General features: G+C 34.7%; 1 protein-coding gene and 1 long non-coding RNA gene across 4 annotated transcripts in view; one reads left to right on the top strand and one right to left on the bottom strand.

Annotated features, from left to right (window-relative positions):
• The window catches only part of LOC138925433 (uncharacterized), a 123,622-nt gene that overhangs the window by 78,551 nt on the left and 22,916 nt on the right, over nucleotides 1–22,155 (top strand). The window contains exon 2 of the long non-coding RNA XR_011441597.1: nucleotides 14,073–14,167. This is a non-coding gene — a long non-coding RNA (uncharacterized lncRNA). The remainder of the gene's footprint in view (nucleotides 1–14,072; nucleotides 14,168–22,155) is intronic.
• Nucleotides 10,961–22,155, bottom strand: part of CDH7 (cadherin 7) — a 126,100-nt gene continuing 114,905 nt past the window's right edge. For 2 of the 3 annotated variants that reach the window (XM_023647958.2, XM_023647959.2), the window contains exon 12: nucleotides 11,150–16,544. In XM_023647958.2, coding sequence (XP_023503726.1) covers nucleotides 16,051–16,544 — 494 coding nt within the window. In that variant the 3' untranslated portion in view covers nucleotides 11,150–16,050. Of the gene's footprint in view, nucleotides 16,545–22,155 lie in introns of all 3 variants that reach the window. The other variant, XM_001492627.7, reaches the window with a different exon arrangement.

Here is a 22,155-nt window from a genome sequence, read left to right as displayed (position 1 = left end):
GAGCCACATCCACAGCTTCAAAACACACTTGAAAACTAAAAATAGAGGAATTTCTTTTGTATTAATGTAGAGAGGCACTTAGGAAAGCAAGTATTCACGTAAGATCTTTTTGGCATAATGTAAAAGTTTCTCTCTACAGATATCAAAAATCCTTAATAAAATAAAATGAATTCCATGGAAGCCAGTAGATAAAAGTCTTCCCTAGGAATAAAAGACAGTAAGATATCTTTACGGACCTTTTAACAAATATTCTTTACATAATGCCCTTTACATCGTGTTACCAGTTTCAGTAAAAAAGTGTGTGAGTTTTCTTTACTTTCTGAAATATAAATAATTTAATCATCCTAGCCATTTGCAAAGGGACAATAATCTCTCATCTTGCAAAATATTCCATTGTTCGTTATTCAGAATTGACTCCTAAAATCCAGTTTGAGTATAATGGCAAAATACATATATACACACACATACATACATATATACATACATACATAGGGAGATAAATATTTGACATTTAGCGTCTTTTCATTCATTAGTAATTCTAGAGGTGTTTAAAACATTTAAATACTTTCTAAATCCCAGTGGTTTGCATAGTCTGAATAAGTAAAACGATACATTGACTCTTTTAATATCTGCAGCCTGGAAAAATAAAACTAATTCTCAATATTAAATATTTGAAATACATAAGCTACCATTTATTTGTTTGTTCAGGCAATATTTCTTATTTTTAATTGTTTTTCAGGAAGATAATTTTCTATAGTTTAGAAAAGATTTGTTTTCCTTGAAGACAATATCCCAAGCTTACATATTCTCAAAGGGTTTGAAGTTATGTAATACCTTTCTTTATTCCCATATTTCAACCTAATTAGCTAAATAAGCTATATTTAGCCCAAATACAAAAAAAATAAAGGAATTAATAATTATCAGGAAGTTTGAAATAATGTCTTCTTAATACTTCTGCCATCATCTGTAGCCTTCGCAGGGCAATAGGTATGGAAGAAAAGAAACAGACATTGTTTTATTTGTTCTTGGAAGAAAAGGAATGTTTTAATTTTTGTACAATTCACAAGTCCTTACAGTGTCCTTGAATGTAAAATGCAATGTAATATCACACAAAGTAACTTTTATTTCTCTGTGGGTATTGCCTGTAAAGCAAGGCAAAATTCTTTGAGAAGCAAAAGGAAAGCTTTGAACAGCAGTTTTTAAAGTAAAAAGAACTCCATCACTAATAGTTCCATCGAACGCATCTCTAAAGAGAGCAGGAGATCAGTGAGTGAGAGGCCCTGTCGTATTTTAATAGAAACTGATTTCTCCTGGGTGGATCTCAGCTCTTCCTGTGAAGCTTCCAGGCAGTTCTGAGACATCATTCTTTGTCTCAATGCTTTGCTTCTGAAATAGGTGGACTTGGACAACTTTAGATTATTGCCAGCCTCAAATACTTTATTAATAAATTTATCACATAATGTTTTAATTCCTTTAAGAAGTTGTAGATAATTGAAATGCTAGGGTCAATAAAATCCCTAGGAGAAATAATTCCTTTCAGAAGTCTGATGATTCGAATTTTTATAGATTTGAGAAAGAATTTTCATTCAATAGACCTTGTCTTTTAAGATTTCCTCGTATCTGTGAACACAGATTTTTTTTATAAACCTTTAGCTGTACAAAAACAAATATTTTAGCATAAAACGCATTAAATAAATATCTCAACATCTTAAAATGTAATATTAAAACTGGAGCAGTAAGATAGTGATGAATAGTAATTTGAGTCTTCAGATTGGGACTGTCCTTTGATATCTCACAATAATCCTTAAAGATATGTGTGTTAAGGGGACACATTCAGAATAAGATATTCTTTTTTTAAAGAGGCTTTGTTTTGGTGGTGGGTGTAGAGTTGTTGGACAATACCATCTTAGGATCTCCCTCTTTCTCTCTTATAGAAATAAAGAAATAAAGTAGGCAAGAATGTATTTTTTCACCATTATAATTGTCCAAATTAGTAATGTATTCATATGTTAATGATTATTATCTGAATTTTTTCCCAACTTTTAAAACAAGTTTCTACCAATACTCTTATAGACATAATTTTTAAAAATGATGCAAGAATGCTTGGACCAATGGAAGGAGTGCTTTTCTTCAGAGTTAAATTGCCACCCACGACGAAGACCACAAAGAGCGTCCTAAATGACTGCCAGAAATAATCATGTTGGCAAATAGGCCATGAAGATAGGCTACTTCTATTGGTTCAACCATTTGATTTCGTTTTTCTAAGCAACTCAGTAAGTAAAAATGATGTAAGATTTCAGTTTGGCAAGATTTCTGTTCATTTAGCAAATGTAGTGCCTGCTACTGTTCTAAACAGTTTATAAGAGTTAACATATTTAACTCTCTTGGTATCTATATAAAATAGTTTCTACTGTTATGCCCACTACATAGAGGAAAATTTTAAGCCACAGGTAGGCAGGTCTCTTGCCCAGAATCACTCAGATAATTGGCCTTGGACCCCCCTCTAGTGGCTGAACCTAGTTGTGTCACACTGTCCTTCCCAATGAGTGCTGCTTCTAAGAAATCTACCTCAAGAAGTGTGTGTGTGTGTGTGTGTGTGTGTGTGTGAACAGCTTGATAACTCTAGTAAATCAGGAATTAGAAGGTGAATATCCACCTTGGTTTAAAAACTATATGGTTTGTGTTGGGATTTGGGAAGGTAGGAACAGTTTTATTTGATTTCTGGTCATGATCGGTAAGTTCACGGGTGCTGAGCTCTTATGGTTGCCATAGGTCCTGCTGCATTTCTCTAATTCTTTCACTCTTTCCTCTCCCTAGAAATCATCTTTTTTCTCCTTACTCGTCAAGATGCCTTTTCTCTTCCTCATTTTCTGTTGATGACCTTGCTCTCTAGCTCAGCAAGAACAACACAAGCAATTAGAACTTCCACATGTTCCCACTATCACATCTATCATGCTCCCTATGTGGGTAGCAATATGCCCTATCTTCCCTCATAATACTGCTTATGGACTATCTTTTTCCCTGTCTAGGGCCAACCCTAATGCATTAGATCACTTCCCCTCTCACCTCAGAGATATCACTTAAATTATCTCCCTTTCATCAGCTTACAAATATACTGTACTATTGTTCTATATTTGAAAAACCCTCCCTTGACCTACATTTCATCCAGCTGCTTCCTCATTTCTCCTTCATTGTCTGCACTAGAACTACTGCCAATGTCCTATAGCCAAAAACCACCAGTAACAGACCCGTAGTTAACCAAAGCTGGGTTTAATTACTCATTGCAACAAAGAGGAATGCATCCAGAGTTGTTGGGCATCTCAGTAAGAGGATGTTAAAAAAGACATATTGTTGGAGTTTGTGTTAGACGCTGTGTGGAAGAGTTAAAGAAAACAGGGCTTTGCTATGAGTTAGATGCTGTCAGGAAGTGAGGATAATTCTCTGATCGAATATCTTAATAAAGCTTTAAGGCAGAAAGAATAAAGGGAAGATAAAGTCATTGAGTACATTACACACATTGAAATTTAATCAAGGGTTAAGATAGAACTTTAGCTTCAGGGACAGATATTTAAAGATATTAATAGTATTAATTGCACGTAAAATTGTAATTATATCTTATCTTTTGCCAACCATTAAAGCAGACAAAGTATGGGGCATCTCATTTTATTTTATTTTATTAATGCATACTTTGTCAATTTTACCCTCTGCTTACATATGGTAATTTAAATTTCTTAAAAATTCTTGAATATACAAAATTCTTCACTCACATAGTCTGACTCATAAGTTAAAATAGTTTTTGACATCAAATAGTTGAACCTGCTTAGCAATGGCTCAAATCATTAGGATATTTATTATTTTCTTCAGTACAATACATGATAAATAGCCCACTTAAAAATCCCATCATAAAGTTTGCTATAGCAGCCATAGTTCCAGTTAGCATTTTCTAAAGAAAATCTCTAATCTTAAATTAATGTGTGGATTTCCACTAAGTGAATCTACACCAATCCAATCAGATGTCATTCACATCATAGGAAAAAGTGATAATGTTTGTTACAAACTTTATAGAGACTTATTTGACAAACTAATAGGTTTATAGGAAAATTAGCTACTGCCAACTCATATCCTGTTGGTGAATATAAATATGCTATAAAGCATCTCTAAGAATTTTATAACAAAAAGTATACGGTCATATAGAAAAAGGAAGTAGGGATTAGCGGCTGTTTGGCGGTCACTATAGAAATTATTTCCAAGCTACCTTATATGCATCAGCATTACCATGTGTAAGCTGCTTATGGTGATTTATCTAATTATCTATTTTAATCTGTCTTGGGTATTAAAATACTGCTATCTCTATTTAATATTCTATTTCTACTGTAATCAAAGATCCCATTTGTTATTCACAAAATATATGAAAGGAATTTCACTTTTTGGTCCGGCAGAGGCTAAATTGGCCTTCAGGTTGTAGTTTCATAAAAGCAGATGCATTGCATTTCTATCTCTTTATTTTCCTTTAATCTGGAACATTCTTTTTTTGGTTTCTTGGTCTTGACCTTTTTGACAAATATATTATTTTGGAGGCTGTTTCTCAATTTTGGTTTGCACCAGGCATCTTCCTGATTAGAAACAGATCTTACATATCTGTAAGGAATAACACAAAAGTAGTGTATCCTTCTCAGTGCGTCATATCAAGAGGCATTGCTAACAGTTTGTCCTAATGTTAGTGATCAGACCATTAGCTAATTAAGGCGGTGTCTGCCAGATTTGTCCACTGTAAAGCTATTATTTTCCCTTTGCAATTAATAAATATCTTGTGGCAAGAAACATTGAAAGTGTGTAAATAATATGCTTATCATCAAACATTACACATTAGTTTAATATCCACTAATAACTTCCTAGTTTCATCATCTCTTCAATATTTACCGGTTATCATTCTATTGCAAGAAAGTACTTTTCTTTATCCCTAATTTAATTTCATATTTATTTATACCAGCATAGACTCACAGGTTTTATTTTCAGTAATTTGTAATCCATACTATTAGTACATATTTTGACATTCAAATTGCAAAAGACAATTTGAAGTGCTTCAAAATCACTGATAAAACCTTCCTTACCCAATGTACAGACAAGCTGGATCCATGGATAGTGTTAGTATTAGCATATAAAAAACTTCATTTGCTAGTCTCCATGGTGAAGAATCTGACAGAGGTGCCTGTGTACTTTCCTATGGCAGCTCTTTGCATTTCAGGAGAAAATGATGTCCTGACATGGAAAGGCTCCCACTCCCAGATATTCTAGTTCTGTGTATGTTATGAAGTCTGCAGGAATAAACTTTCTTACCAAGAATGTCATTACTTCATAAGAATGGCTTACTATGATTTAGGTAACTCGGGAATCACATTCAGAGAAAAATGTCTAGTAGACATGTAGTAGTAGTGTCTGTCCACCTCACTGTTGTATGACCAGCACGTATTCCATGTAGAAGCTAAATGAGCACTTCTAAAATTCATGAATTAACGGTTGGATTTGGGGAAGCTGAACTGAAGAGGGGGAGGGAGTTTGACATAAATCATAACTAATTTGAATAATTTTCATCCAATACTGTACTTTCAACCAACAATTTCTGAACCTATCCTTAACAGTGTTAGAATGAATTCAGAAACTGTAGACCTCTTTTCCTATTTGCTTGTGTATTAAGAGTCTTCAAGAGGATTTCAATTAGAAACATACATTTTAAGGCAATTCTTGTAATAAAATTACATCTTGCTTGCTACTGGCAGTGTTGTTTGCTTTTAAATCCGTGTGTTCAATACTGGATATTCATTTTTAAGTCATTGCTTCTAATTCTGGCTCCTACCCATAACACCGCAGTCCTCCACTCTTGAACTTTACAACTATTCAAATTGTCTATCGGGAATTCCTCTGCAGTCCTGTTTGATTTGTGTATACGTCAACAGGATGTTACAAAGGTAAAATAATATTTGGAACCTAAAGATTTGCCTACAGAAATGACTATAAATCCATTTCATATGTTTTCTCATCTAGACGCATTAAAGCTAACAAATCATGTTTTTTAAGGATTTCCCCCCTCTGATCACATATTAACCTGGAAGAAAACAATAAGCTTCAGTTACCTGTAATTTCCTACCTCTGTGATGTTCAATACATATATATTTAATAGGTGAAATGATAGCATGATGATATTGAGCTTAAATTGTGAGCGATCATAATAGTGTTAAGACAGAATGGTCCTTAGCCTGGTTCATGTTGTTGCTTCGTCACTTGATGCTCTGGGAACCTTAGCTAATTCATGCAATCCCTTCGAGTTTCACTTTCTTTGTAGGTGAAATGCTAAGAATATGTGTCCTCAGAAAATCTATGTGCAATAATGGTAAAATATACTCCATATAAAGAAGTTTCCTAAATTTCAGTAAAGAAGCATTTATGTGATTTAAGCCTCTCCTGCTATAATTATGTATAATAAAAGTAACATGCAATGCATATTAAGAATAAGAAATACTCTAATTTTTAAAATTTTCACACACTATTTCACTAATTATCTTCAATTTACAGGCTAGATATTAGGTTAAGTTTCAGACTAAGGAAAGTGAATATGAACATTTTTTATGCTTATTCAAAGGAGACTTTTCTTTGGTCCCTTTTCCATGATTATAGGCATATGTATATTCTACCTCTCCATCAGGAACTAGAAGACTAAGTTGTTTCCATTTATTATTCTCTTGCAGAGGGAAACTAGTGCAAAGATTAAGAGATCTGTCTCTGTCCTAAAACATTGGCCTTGTTAACTTCTTATGAGATCAAGTCGTAGGAACACGAAGCTCACTTCTGACCCTCTTTTGATGCTCAAGAGAAAAAAAATAACACAGCAATCTTTACCTTGAACTAGCACTGAGAGAATCCCATATACTCCCAAACAGTGAAATGGCAAAGCAGAGCTCAGCTATCTTTATGAAATTTATAAAGAAAGGCCTCTAGGACCCCCTAGAAGTGGTATAGGTCAGAATTAGTGACTGACATATCACCTGAGAGCTGAAGAAAGACCCAGTCCTCAACTGGCTGCGTTTTCAGGCTGTAGAACACACTGATGAAAGGATTTTGGGGGCTGGGAGATGAGGAGAGTATTTGGAAGAGAAATAACCACCATCTTGATTTATGCCACTTACATCCTTACTATATTACATCCTTTCCATCCAATCTAAAGAAAATCCCTTTCTTAAAGGAAAAATTTAGGGCTTCACTTTGATCTTCAGTAACCACAAATGAAATCATCCAAACACCCTAGAGAGAAAAGATAAATTAAAACACAGAGCCTATATTTAGTTATCTGACTTTAATTCAAGTTGCTTAGGCATCCTGCTCACTTTTCATAGGTGTGCCACAAGTTTTGATGAATGTACACAATTTATTTTCACTAGAATTGAGGTTTCTTACATTTATAACAATATTTGTTAAATGGATCATTAGCTGAATAAATCAAACTGTGTAGTGTAGAGTTGTAGGTTGCTGTAAAGTCAGACAGAGGAGGCCTCAGGCAAAGTTAAACCATCACTCAAAGATGGGAGTCAAATAAGGCAATGAAATAGTCTACTGAAATTCTGAATAACAGAGATCACAATGGTTAAAGGTATGTTAGACCTCCACATTTTATCCTCGTCCTTATCTCTTTAAGCTGCAGCCTAGCTGATTTCTTCCAATCTATCTCTTATTTTATCAAGTCTCTCTTGTGCAGTGTCAAATGTAGTAGTATATGCTCTCTCCATTGACTTTTCAGCTTCAAAGACTGTATTATTCATTTTTAAATGTACAATTTGGTTCTTTTGTAAGTACTTCTCCATCACTGATAATCTCTTTATTATTCCTGTTTCATTCCCTCTTTCTTTAAACATTTTATACATGGATTTTTCTTTTTGTTTCTGATAATTCCAATATCTGAAGTACTTGAGGGTTTCTGTGAACCATCTGATTCATGGTGGTTTGTTTTCTGTGTTTGGTGATTTTTAATTGTTTATTCATATTTGATTGAAGATACTCTGGGAGCTAGGGGCACAACTGGCCTCAAATGATGTTAACCCTGTGGTGGGTCCTGGCTTAATGCAGGTGTCTTGCTGCCTTCCACAAGCCCAGCACTGGTTGACAGCTGCCCACAGAGCAACTTCAGGGTCCCTGTTTGTTTATAGTTCACCTTCAAGGTATCCAGCTTTTTCTTTCTTAAAATTTTTCTTTCTTTTTGCAAAAGTGTAAGGCTTGGTGGCATTTTCCTTATATTTTTTAAGCAATTTTGTAAGCAACAATGCAGTGAAAAGTATAGCAATATGCAGAGAGGGTGGCCCTCAGCATATCTAGTCCGCCATATTGCTATGATATTGTCCATTCTTAGGATAATGAATCCCTCATAATAGGCAATGGATTGCAACATAGCGATGAAGTGCCAGCTTAGCAGCAATATTCATATTTCTTTTTCTTGTTACTTTGAAACACAGAATTTAATGCCATTTTCCCAATTAGGATTTTTTTTAAAAGAATAAATAAAGAATTCTCACACTCTTTGTAAGGAAACTAAAGCCTAATTAAGATTGGAGAGTCTGATTTTGAAATGAATTTCAACTCTCTTCTTATCCTCCCAAACCAGAACACTATTTTTTTGAAGGTCTATGATAATAGAAAATATAATGAGCAAAATCTCAAGTTGTTTTTTCTTCTTTCGTCTTTACCACTTACTTCATGTGTTTCCTTGGATAAATTACAATTATTCTGGGCTTCAATGTTTCTTCATTAAAAATGGTATGACAATGCCTTCCTTGGGCAATTCACAGGTTTGTAAGAAAATTCAAATCACTTATTACATTAGTTTGTTCTGAAACTAAAAATGACATATCGATGAAAAAATTTTATTAAGATATTTTATATTAAAAAGTCAGTCACTTAGAAGAAAACATAAAACTTTAATTACAAGAGGACTCGTTTTCTGTACCAAGTTGTCAGGAGATATAAATTGGAAGTCAAGTTGGTATTACCGTCACAGTTGAGAATGAGGACTATAAAAATAGGCATTGCAGTGTCTCAGGTCTTTTGAGTTAACTGGAATTTGGGAAATTATTTTCTTCCATAATATCTTAATTTGAAACAATTTTCCGTAAATTTTTTAAACACAGCAAAGCACACATCAAGAAAATGTGGCAATAAACTGGGCTCTTCCATTGTCACTGCTTGGTTTCCTGACTTGATTCATATTCACTGCATGGTTTGTATACAGCTATACACTGGTATAGTTCTGAAACAGTAGTTTATTTACTCTATCTGCTAAAAAAAATCTCAAATACCTAATACTCTAGGAAACTATCTTCCTGAAAGGCAGTTTTTGAGCTGAACTAAAATGGTCTCTTCAGTTTCTGACATACGTTCAAACCTCAAGTTTTTACTTAATGTCTCATTTCCAGGGCTAAATGGAACTGGAATTTTAGGATCGATTTTGTGGTCAATTGAATTAGCATTTTCGAAACTTTTATGTCTATTTATTCAAATGAATCTTAGGTAAGCAAAAACATTGTAGAAAAAAATGGGTTTGATTCTTTTTAATATAATTGTAATAGAGTCTCATAAATATGTAGCTATAGCTTCACTGAAAGTTATGCTGGATATTTTACTTATATTAATGGCTCATTTCTCTAAATTTTGTGAAAGAATTTCTGAAATCTATAGTAAAAGAACAGCTTTACAAATGTGCAGTGTTTCTTCAGCATGCCCTCATAACTGGAGAGGTTGGATCTGATAGCCATGTTACCTTAGAAAATTAAAATGTCAAAAGCCATTTGCTTTACTTTAACATTTAGCCTCAAATTGTGTTTGTGTGTGAATGCTCAATATATTTAATATAAAATATACGCAATTTGAAGCCTAATATATTAAACTTGTGTAGTGAGTTCTTTTGCCTATTTTTTGCCTTTAAAATTATTATTACAGGTAAAATGCAATTGCTATATATTTAACTGACCTGTTGATTTAAAAAGTTAATTACTTTTGAAGTATTGGTTGTATTCAACATACAACATATTCCAGATCTTGATATACAAAAAACATAGTGCTGATACTCACCAAAAATATAGCATGAAGCAGGTGAATCATATAATTTTTCCTGCTTATAGAAATATAAGCCACTAGCATAATTTCATTAATTAATGCAATGACAATGTAAGAGTTAATGTTTTTGAGTGTGAGTATGCTGTACTTCTCAATATTATCAATAGTGACATGACCATTAATGTGTTTGTGTATAATGCTTGTTTACATGAGCTTCAAGTAACCAGATCACTGATAGCTAAAGCTGAGTAGAAGGCTTATTAACACTCATTTGATGAGTAGACCATCACTGACTAAACAGCAATATCCTGTGTATACTATTTTTTTAATCTCCAATAGCTTTTTCATTTATAAAGGCTAAAATGAGCTACTGCAAGATCTTGGAAGTGCTTTTTGAGTCATCAAAACAAGAGTACAGGATGTTTCAGGTTAAGTGAATAATACTGTACTCTAATTCTAGGAAATGTATAAATTATTAATTATACATATGCCACTCATGCCTGACAGAACGACTGAATTCTCTAGATCTCACTTTCTCCATCTCCTCCGGAGGTCTGAGAGGTCACCTAACTCGCAGTCATCACTGTCTTTGAATTGTCTTTGTTCCCGTGCATTTGGGAGCCACGGCGAGGCTGGGATCCTCTAAAGGTGCTCATCTTCCACTGAGTCATCGTCATGAGTGGAAAAGAATTGCTCTTTATTTGTAATCTTTTGCCCACGCTGATATCATTAATTATTATTCATGATTGAATGAGTTTGAGTTAGACTCCAATCTTTAAAGACCCTATGATTGTTTTTGAATATTGGCATCAATTAATTATGCCAATCATCTCTTTGAATATTCTTTTCCCATTTAGGATACTAATTGCATGGATTCTTTTCTTTACTGCATATTTCCAAAAACAAATTATCTGTGTTTACCATATAACAACAAATATAAATATAATCAACTTATTACATAATTTCCATAATAAAATGTTACATTTTTACAGTGCTTTACAGTTTACACAGCACTTTCACTTAATCATCTCACAAGCCTCTGAAACAGACAGGATAGTAATTAACTCAATTTTAATCATTTAGACATAAAGGTTCAGAGAATTTGCATGGCATCCAGGGCACAGCAAAGGGTGCTGGAACTGGCTTCTGACCCAGATTTTATAACCACAGACTAGCGGTACTTCCTAGTACACCACACTGATGCTCAAACGGCCAGAACCCAGCGACATTCCATAATAAATAATTCACACCCCATGTTCTGTGTTAACAATAAGATCGCATCTACACAATAAAATGAAACAATTATCCAGAGAGTTCAGCTAAATGCTCTGCCCTTAACATCAAAATCTTTCTCCTAATTTAAGTTAGATTCTTAAAGCAAATACAATATTGCTCCCTTCAGTTAGTATGTGATTTTCTAGTCTTACTGCCTAACAGACTAACAGATATTTGCCAAATGGCAGTTTGTTAATGACAAACTGGCATTAACAAGGTAATATTAGACTATTTTCTTAAGGTCGCTTCAGATGTACTTCCCAATGCCCCCAAACTCACACACACTCACACACACACATACTCACACACAATGTCCTTTTCAGTAAAACTCTGAGCCAGCACAAGTTAGGATAACAATAAAAAAGTGTCAGAATGTCACACACACTTGCTATCTTGTTTTTGTTTGAAAAATTACCCCTGAAATTAATCTTTACAATGTCTGACAATTTACAGCCTCAGGTAACTCCCATTTTTCTTAATCCCACTCCTCTGAAACAATTTCAATTACACTCAAAATGTAAGTGCTCTTACTCCTTTCTTTCTCTTTTGATTATGATGATGATTAGACAGCTAATATTACTGTATTAGTTTTCCTTGCCAAATTTTCATACACCATCGTATATACACACAATATACATTATTAATAATTTAAAAAGAACTGCCTATATATTTAAGATTAAATAAACAACACAGAGGAACAGAAAATGAATTTCCTTATCTATTGTCATATACATCGCATTGCCTCCAGCCATCTGTGACCAGAAAGAGTTAGGCTTAAGCTGAAGCTTTCTTTTAATCAATTTTAATTAGATCAACTGTAAATAAACCTTTAAATAGTGATTTAAAAACAATTAAGGTAATGAAAACAGTTTGTAAGTTAATAGATGTCAAATTAAAATTGAAAATTTGGAGATCAATGTTTATAGCTAGTGCTTAAAAACTTAAAATATTTAAACGAAATTGTTTTTGCCTCTTGCACTACCTTTAACTTTAAGCTTCTTTAGTTTTTATGTTTGAATATAATGCTAACAGTCGTCTATTTATTTGCACATAAGTTTGTTTGGGTAGGTGGGCCATACCACAACTATCTCTCAAACCTTGTATGACTACACCATTTACATCAGAATAAGTGCTGAGGCCTGCTATCGTCCAGTGTAGTAAACATAATAGTGCTTGAAGTTAAAATAATTTAAAAGATTCTCAGAGGGCAGAGTGAAAAGGCAGTGAAAACATTCTTGCATCCTGCCTGTGTCTAGCAGGTCTCTAACTAAAGACAGTCAGCCTCAGCTGAGCTTCATTTCAAGGGAAAAAGTTGACCTTTTTCCTAGGTAATTGCTTGTAGAAAGATCTACTCATTGCCTGCACATAGCTACTCTTGTTGTCTCGTTCCTGATTTTGGTCTGCGGCTGACTTTAAGATGTTGCTTTACCATAAAGATTGATTTGTGAATCCAGAATGATAATTTAGGCTTGATCTGTGCAAGTCACTTTCTTGATAAAATTTAGTTTTCATATTCTTTATCTAGTAAAATTACGCAATGATAATTCAGAATAGAGGTTTGGGCATAATTCCTTGACATGGTCAATAACAAGTAAAATGCAAATAATTAAATTGTTCAAAACTTGCATTACTTTGCGCATTTTGAGTTTCTAATGGTGCTCCCATATGGATAAATGGGAAACATTTAAACTTACTGGCTTCCTAAACTATTGTCTGCCCTTGAAATTATTAAGCCATTGTTTCCCATAATGAAGTGGATCCTCTAATTTTCTACTTTAGCTCCAAGGATTTGATACTAGGAAATCACTACCACTTGCATCCATATTTAGTAGTAGGATAGAGCATAAATTCCTTCCACGTCGTTATTTGATATTCTAGTCATTCATACTATATTTACAATCATGAGGTTTCCTTTTATAAAGTAATTTAAGTAGTGGAGTGTTGGCATTTAACTGGTTCTGTAGAAAAAAAAACAAAACGGTAGTGTTTGCTGATTTCCAAGGTGGTCTAAATATTACCACCATGCTGACCTACGAAAATATCACTAGAAGTGAATTTGGGAAGAGATGTGCATAACTGGTTCTTGGGAGTTGGTTCTAGCTGGTTCCAGTACACCACTGAATTTTAGTGACTGAATAATAATTTTTTAAATGTGTTTGGAGAATCTCCTAACCAGCTTTAACATTGATTTTGTCAGTTGTTCTGGCTTAAAACAGCTTCTCTCTCAAGTGTTATGTCAGATATTCATATACAGCATCAGATTTCAGAGGAAAACAGAAAACTAACAAATTCACCACTATTACAACTGAGCTTGGCTAGAGTACTTCATATAAATCCATCTTAATATAAGGGATATTCTTCCAGCCATATCAAGCATTTTTTAAAAATACCATTGAATCAAGTTCAATACTCTATTGATATAATCTTCCATACATAAAATAGCAATTGGGTATATGAAAGAATTTCATATCTTTATTTAAATTTGAGCCTTTCTTTTACCAACTTATTACTAGCAAATATGAGAAAAAAATTTAAAAAAACAAAAAAATATATATACTTTTAAAGGAGAGAAAGTACGGTGAGTGATAATGATGTTCTTTTTCTAAAATACATTCATTCAAACCTCCTTTAGTGATATGTGCAACAATCAGCAGTTTTGACATCACAATCTGAATGTACTAAACTATTTTATCTTCTTGCAGACAACAGCGAGAGTATTGCAAAACTGTTTTCTCAGCATCTTGCTGATTTAACACCTATATAATTCCTGCACCACACTCTGATTTTATTGACTTAGGTAAGTGTACTATGGTTTTGTTTTTTATTTATTTGAAAAACTTACTAACATGTGTGACTAAAAGTCATGAACAGCATCTTTTCCTCTGTTACAAAGTTGTTTTTTCATCATATGTATATTAATACAGCAAGAAGCATATCTAGCTAGACATGAAACAGTGCCTACAAAACTTTATTCAAATCAAAGGACTGTTTGCAGATAATTGGATTGACTGAATTATTTATTTTGATGAAGCTGAAGGCCACTTTCACATACTTCATTTCTAAAGGTGGGCTGCAATTTTACAGAATCCTACGTAGTTTCTCCTCATGTAATCAAAATATTGAAATTCTGGTTCTAGTGTTTGTCTTTCAGAAAGAAGCACTTTTAGAACATAATTTCCTATCCAGTGTCCACTATCGGTAGATTTCTTAGGAATCCAACAATAAATTCTTTTTTAAAGAAAAGAAAGAAAAAACTCCATTCTTACTGAATATGCACACATTCAACTAGTAGTAATCTAGGAAAAGATGATAAAGTGGCAATATCATTTTAGTCATAAAATTCTTCTTCTAAGAAGCCCGTCTCAAATTTAAACACACATGATCATTTGAAATTGTTCTCCTCACTTTGGCACATCTAAACCAGTAGAGAAATTATACATTGCTTGGTTAATTCTTGAGGAACACATTTGCATCAGAATTTAAAGATGGGTTTTCAAATTTATAACATTACATTGTTTAAGATATATATTTAAAAAAATCAGTCTTTTACTCAATATGTATACAGCAAAAGAGTTTGGAGTCTGGAGCATCTACAACGTTGAAAAATAAATCTTGCTTCAAAGAAATTCTCAATTCTCTCTGAAATCTTTCTAAAATACAAATATTTTATTCCAATGTTTTGCACATTCTAATGGCTCACACAACTTATGCATCCTTGTAGCTCTGCTCCTGTCTGAGATGTGAACTGCAACAGGGCTCAATTGCAGCACCATTTTTTCTCCATTTCCATGCTTCATTTCTTTTGTGTAGCTCAGACTGAAGAAAAATCAGCATGTTCTGACGAGCTTATACTATGAGGCAGTAAGATGGACCTGAATTTAGTGGAGATTGGAGCTCCAAAATAACGATAACACCATGTGTCAAATAAAAAAGAAAAGATATTCTCCTGTACAAATCAGAAGAGATAATAAAAGTCAACGAATAGACAGCAACTTTTTTTCATACCTACACAAGCATCTCAAAACGATTGCAAACTTTAAGAATGATTTACCTTTTTCTTATTTGGAACACTTCATAATTTATTTCCCTAACAACGGTTTATGTTGCCTTAAACCAAATTTTATTGGCTTGCATTGGGGAGGATTTCTAAGAATTTATATATTACTAAATAAAATATAATTTGCTAACCAACAGCAATAAAAGTCTGCTGGAGTCTATAATCTAGCAAGCTAAAAGCATCACTGTAAATTAAATTTGTCCCAAGTTTTGATATGCAGGAAGTTCCAGAACTTTTCAATGGCACATGGTGTTCTATTCCTCTCATTGGCAGTACCATGAAGGCATGTACAGGGCATCCTTGGTTCGCTGATAACACAGGGCACTACTTAACTCATAGAGGTTAGGTGCCTTTGCAGGTATCTGAGAGTTGCTATCTATTCACAAACCACTGAGCATTTCTTTTTATCAAAAAGCCTTCCAATGCTCAGAGTCTGTGGTCAGTGCAGTCCCTTGGATAAGTCTAATGCAGATCTGCTTCACCCAGGCAGAAACCGAAACAGGTAAAAATGGAGACATATTTACAACTATTTCCTCTAGAAAGTGGAGTTCTTATTTTCTGTATGTAGTGGTGTTTTTTGCTTTTACTTTTCCTTCAGTACATTTCAAATTAAGGTTCCAGGGCTATGAGTACAAACTCTCCTGGCCAGTTCCATACATGTCTGCAAGTCGTTTAAAACGAGGTCCCCAGTCACTTAGGTAGTCATAATTCTGATCAGAGTTTGAGCTGATGGAATCTAAGGAGCTGAGTGATTCAGCTACTGAGCCGTTCCCTTCAAATGCGTATGTCTGCAAGGAATCATAAGGCGGGGCGCAGGGATCAACATCAGCTTCTTTCAGTCTTTCCCAAATAAATTCCCGAAAAATGACATTATCGGGGATGCTTTTAAAAGTCGGTCGACTCAAGAACTGAATTTCTGGAGTCACATCCCTCCGAGTCTTGGTATCTCTGATGACGTTGAGGTTTCTCAGTGCGGCCATGTCAAAAGCTTCTGTGTCTTCCTCTCCCCCGCCTTCATCATCATATCGAACAATATTTTCTCGGATATCTCTCTCTTCGTCAAAAATGAGGGGCTCTTTTTTCCGTCTTCTCATGGTGACAATCAGGAGGATCAACACTGAAACAAGGAAAGAGCAAAGAGAAAGTTTCAGTAAACTCACCGACTGCCCCTCATCATAGTATAATGAAGCCTAAGATGTTGACTCAGATTTTCTGACCTTTAAAGGGAAATGAATTGGCCTACATGGGAATTCACAGCAGTAGATGTGCTAAAATGCCTTTAAAATAGAACACTTTTATACATCAAGAAACCCTTCTCCACACCTGTTCAGAATTCATGTCTCTCTCTTTAATGTAACCTCCAAAGTATTTGATAGAGCAAATTGAAGGGCCAGTCAGGATAAATACAGTCGTTTCAAAGCCATGAAACATGATGGGGTTTTTTTGAACTCCTTAATTGCTGGAAAGGCAAAGTGACAATCATAAATGTTTTGGGTTTAATTTAACAACTGCAATTTCAGAAGGAAATGGATTACAGCATTTGATCAGGTTCTTTGAAGAAATGCCTAGAACTTGTCTATGAAACTCAGCTGTTAAATAAAATCTAGCATGTCAGACTATACACAAAGATTAAAAGCTTCTCTATAATAAACCGAATTCCACTTTCAGTATCAAATGCTGAACTTGGTCTTTATGCATTGTACTGAGAGAGAGAGAATGCAGGTTGTGAGGTTTTCGGCATTAGCTAAAGACAAATTTAAGAAATCCATCATTCCTTTAACATTAGGCATTTTTCTTCCTATATCAAAATTAATAATTAAATAACAAAGCACATGATCACACTGGAAAGCAAAGGAGAACAAGTACACTGACTATTCTTTGAGTTTAAACTGAGTACAATCTTTGTATTTTTAAAAGTATACACTAACAAGCAGTTTGCTCTGGCTATGAATGACTGAATGACAGCTGAATTGGGAACACATTAGATTTCATGGCCCCTTGAATTAACTCAAAATAAAGTAGAAAAGGTATTCTTGAATTTTGGAGTCCAAAAATACATAAATTACTGAATTAACTTTAATTATCTATCTACAAATATCTTTTTAACAATTTTTATCGCATCAGCCAAGTTTTTTTCTGGAAGGTCTGTTATTCTCAGTATACTTTTTTTTAAAGAAGTTTGAAATATTTATATTTAAAATAGCTTGTAAAGTTTTACTTTGACATTAAGAATACATTTAAAAATAAAAATATAAAACGGTGAAGGACACCAATGTAGCTCAGAGTAATTAGATGCAATGACTAGGGGTGAGGCATGTTCCATCCTCCACCTTGATCTGCTTTACAAAAACCCAAAAATCTAAGTACATATTTAATTTTAAATAAAATGATTTTATTATCTTCAATGAAAATTATGTGCTTTCTTAAACGTTTGTCTATCTGCTTTTCAATCATCAACGGGAATGTGACTGATGAAAGATCTTTGGGAATAGCTGTGAAACTAATTCTTTATTATGACATTTTCCTTTCCCCGCCTTTTCCCATTTGACCTTGGCCTACTGCTCACCCATAACTTTACTGACAGTCTACAATTTAGAAACTGAGATACATTTTTTAGCTTGTTTGGCCATGTTCCTATGGCACATACACACCTATTGTCTTTTTCGCTCTTATTTACTACCTTTGAATGTACTCAACTGGCTTCATCAAAATAGCAGACATGTAGTTCAAAAGCTAGTGCTTGTATATCATTCATCTCTCAGTCTGTTCCCATAAGTAGTCTGGTATTCACTGTCCTTCCCTGCTAAGTGGATGCCCACTTAACTCTTGTCCCTTCTTGTCTTCTGAGAATTAGCATTTCTCCAACTCCAAAGCCTTTTGTTTTTCAAGGTCCACACCGTTATGTTGCAATAGAAACACATTAACAAATGATTAACACGCTTCTGTTGTAACATGCTGGCATGGACCTTGAAAACTTATACATAACTTTGGTGTTAGAAGGCCTTGGATAAATGTCCACCCTTTCTACATATTAGCTGTGTGATCTTCGGCAAGTAACTTTAACTGAACCTAGCTATATATGACAATTATAGCCAACTTCAATGTTCATGGGGTGGATTAAAGAGAGACAGAGAGACTGCGTAATAATGTAAGGAGAGTTAGCAGAATGCTAAGAGCTTATTGGTGTTTAACAGAGACGTTTTCATTGTTATCCTCCAGCCTACCAGGAATGTTAATTCGAAATTCCACGAACACAGCAAGTGAAGATGTGTTTAGGCGACAAGCCAAGTAAAAGGTACCAAATATTTGGCAAGGCAAGTGCACTAAGGATTAAATGGGAGAAGGAAAAGGCAGTAGGCTGAGAAAGGAAGGTCTGCATACAGGACATATCATTTGACCGTCACAGCAATCCTGTGGGGGAAGTATTTTCCTATCGGATGGTTTTCTTAGGCACGTGAAACAACCTGTCTATGGTCAATGTAATAAAACATGATAACCATGGGTGAGACACACTCCACTTTCACCTGCTTTCAAAGCCTTTGCATTTTCTATCACACTGTGAGCTTAGTGCTCCCATAGAAGGTAACTGAGATACAAGCCTAGAGCTCAAGTGACAGCTGTTTGCTCAAAGAAAGACACAGTACATTTTAAGACATATGAATGAAGAAAATTGTTTTAGATTGTACATAACTTTGGTTTCTGAAACTTTTTACATTGTCCCCCCCAAAATAAAAATAATGGCAATGGAAAGAAAGGAGGGCCACATAAGAATTCTTACTGAGAAGTCAGAGTAAGAGAGAAAATGGAGAGATGAATATCAGAGAGAATTGTGACAGGTGGACAGGTGGAGGTTACACATATTGGAGTGCAAAATTGAGGTACAGCAAAAGGACGTAAGAAATGAATGGGAAGAGGGGTGAATGTGGTTACAAAGAGGGTAAGAATTACGTAATAATTAGATGCTCGTTTAATTTAAATCAATGTCTAAGTAGGCAAAACATTTCAAAATTCTCAATTCTCTTTTTTTCATATAATGATAATGAATCTTGTCATATATACACAAACAATTCTCTTTTTTTTTGTGAGGAAGATTGGCACTGAGCTCACATCTGTTGCCAATCTTCCTCTTTTTGCCTAAGGAATACTGTCATTGAGCTAACATCGGTGCCAGTCTTCCCCTATTTTGTATGTAGGACACTGCTACATCATAGCTTGATGAGCGCTGTGTACGTACCTACCCGGGATCCGAAATCACGAACCCCGAGCTGCTGAAGCAGAGCACATGAACTTAACCACTGTGCCACTGGGTTGAGCCTAAACAATTAATCATTTTTTATATTCTATTGTAAATATATGTTCACATTACCAATAAACTTGCCTTTTGATGCTGAAGGATAGTAGTGTTCGGCAAAAGTGAAAAACGAGAGCACCCATGGGTGTGTTGGCCCATAGGTATAATACTCATTAAGGATATTAATATTTTATGGAGTCTGTGTTATTTCCCAATCTTGCCTAAAGCTGAAAAAAGTGTGAAGTGGTTTAGAAGATTAGATAATTTAACATTTCAATGACTTGGGAGAATATTAATTTCTAACTTCTTGAGCACATATAAAAAATAAATTTTAACCTTTACATAGTACAAGTATTAACTGCTCTTCAGGGACTAAAAAGATAATCCCTGTATTAAAAAGAATATTTTCTGCCTAAGTAAGCACAAGATTTTAGACTTTAAGAGGTTTTATCATATGTCTTTTCTGTCATATGGATTGGACTACTGAGTGGAGACAGAAGAAAAGATTTAGGTTTAGTTGAAGTCTAGACATGTGGTACTTACAGTGTGCTCGCTGTTCATGAATTTATATATCCATGTAACAATACGCGTTAACCATTTATGCATTAGGTATCATGCTATAATGTTGCACATAGAAGTAGATATAATACATTTCCTTGTGGAGCTTATAATTAAATGGTGCAGACAGATAGTAATCAAATAATAAGAACTAAATGGAAAAGTAGAACTGTGATAGTTATTCTAAAAGAGGGAAACATGATCTTTTAAGGACATGTATCAGGGGAAAAACATCCCAATGAAGATGATTTAACTGAGGGTAACTGAAGGCTGAGGGCTGGATGGAGGTGGAGAGGTGATACGGAGAATATTCTTGGCACAATCAGTGAGTAAAGATTTGAAGCCAGTGTGGTTCAAGAGCAAAGAAAGAGAGGTGGGAGATAAGGTTGGAGATGCAGGCTCCCTGCAGGCCCAAGAACTAGTGTGTTTTAAGTACCACATGGTATGATCAGATTTGTTTTTCAAAAAACAAAATCATTCTGGGGACCGGCCTGTGGCCATGTGGTTAAAGTTTCACGTGTTCTGCTTCGGCAGCCTGGGTTCACGAGTTTGGATCTGGGCATGGACCTATTCCACTCATCGGCCATGCTGTGGAGGCATCCCACACGCAAAATAGAGGAAGACTGGTGCAGATTTCAGTTCAAGGCTAATCTTCCTTAGGTAAAAAGAAAGGAAGATTGCCAACAGATGTCAGCTCAGGGTAAATCTTCCTCACCAAAAAATAAATCATTCTGATTGGACTAAGGATAGGAAGAAGGGAAGAGTAGATGTGAGAAAAGAAGTCAGAATGGTATTGCAGCAGTAAAACTATAATGTTGATCTTAATTTCTGGTTTTAGAGTTCAGTTTCATAATGTTCAATTCAACATTTTCTGAGTCTCCCAGTATGTAGGAAATAGTGCTGGGTGCTGGCAAAATCACAACAAGAGAGGATCCCTACATCCAAGCAGCTTAAACTTTGAAGGCCATGTATACACAAGTAAATATAATACAAATTGCAATGCAAGTCACTGAAAGAAGGTACAGACACCCATAGGTATGAAGAAGCATGCAGATCAGAACCCCCCATTCTCCCAAAACCGAGAGAAAGGAAGGGAAGATGGAGAAAAACACAGAAGTGTAAAACACACACCATACTATAAACGAGTGGGCCCCTTTATTCTCAACTTCACTGTGGTCATGACCTATCCAGATATTTAAACTGGAACATGGTTTTTACTGAATCACCTTGAATGTATTTCAGTCCTACTTTCCTAGCCACCTTCCTAGAGGTTAGACCTAGCATTATTGGTCCCTATGATTAAGAAGCCCTTCTTGCCAATAAACTTCTATCATCAAGTATCTTATCTTTTTAAAAATGGCGGACACTCTAAAAGTTATCTGGATTTGCTCTAAAAGCACGTATAGTGTAGCTCTCAGCTGTTCTTGAATTCAACACCTCATTGTCACCCCAAATCTCTTGCATTGGATTTTCTACACTTGCAAATGTCAGAATTCTGAATATGCAGTTTTGGCACCCAAAACTTGGCAGAATTTAGTGGATGTGGTACAAAATGGTACCCCTGCTGGAGAAGGCTACTTATATTAAAGAGCAACTATTTCCTTTAATACATTTAATTATTTTTTAACATATTCCAAATTTTGAGTCTGGAGTTCATTTGAAACCACTCAGTCATGTAAACTACCATCAAGCCAGCCTAAAAACTCCTTAAAAGGTTTTTATTTTACATCAAGTTGCAAGCCTTTATATTTATACCTGTTAAATATCACTTTTTTTTTCTTTTGAGGAAGATTAGCCCTGAGCTAACATCTGCTGCCAATCCTCCTCTTTTTTTTGCTGAAGAAGACTGGTCCTGAGCTAACATCAGTGCCCATCTTCC

This window comes from Equus caballus, chromosome 8 (assembly GCF_041296265.1).
Source record: "Equus caballus isolate H_3958 breed thoroughbred chromosome 8, TB-T2T, whole genome shotgun sequence".
NCBI classification, from domain to species: domain Eukaryota; kingdom Metazoa; phylum Chordata; class Mammalia; order Perissodactyla; family Equidae; genus Equus; species Equus caballus.
The sequence above is the reverse complement of the archived record's forward strand: the minus strand, read 5'-3'. Positions and strand labels throughout refer to the sequence as shown.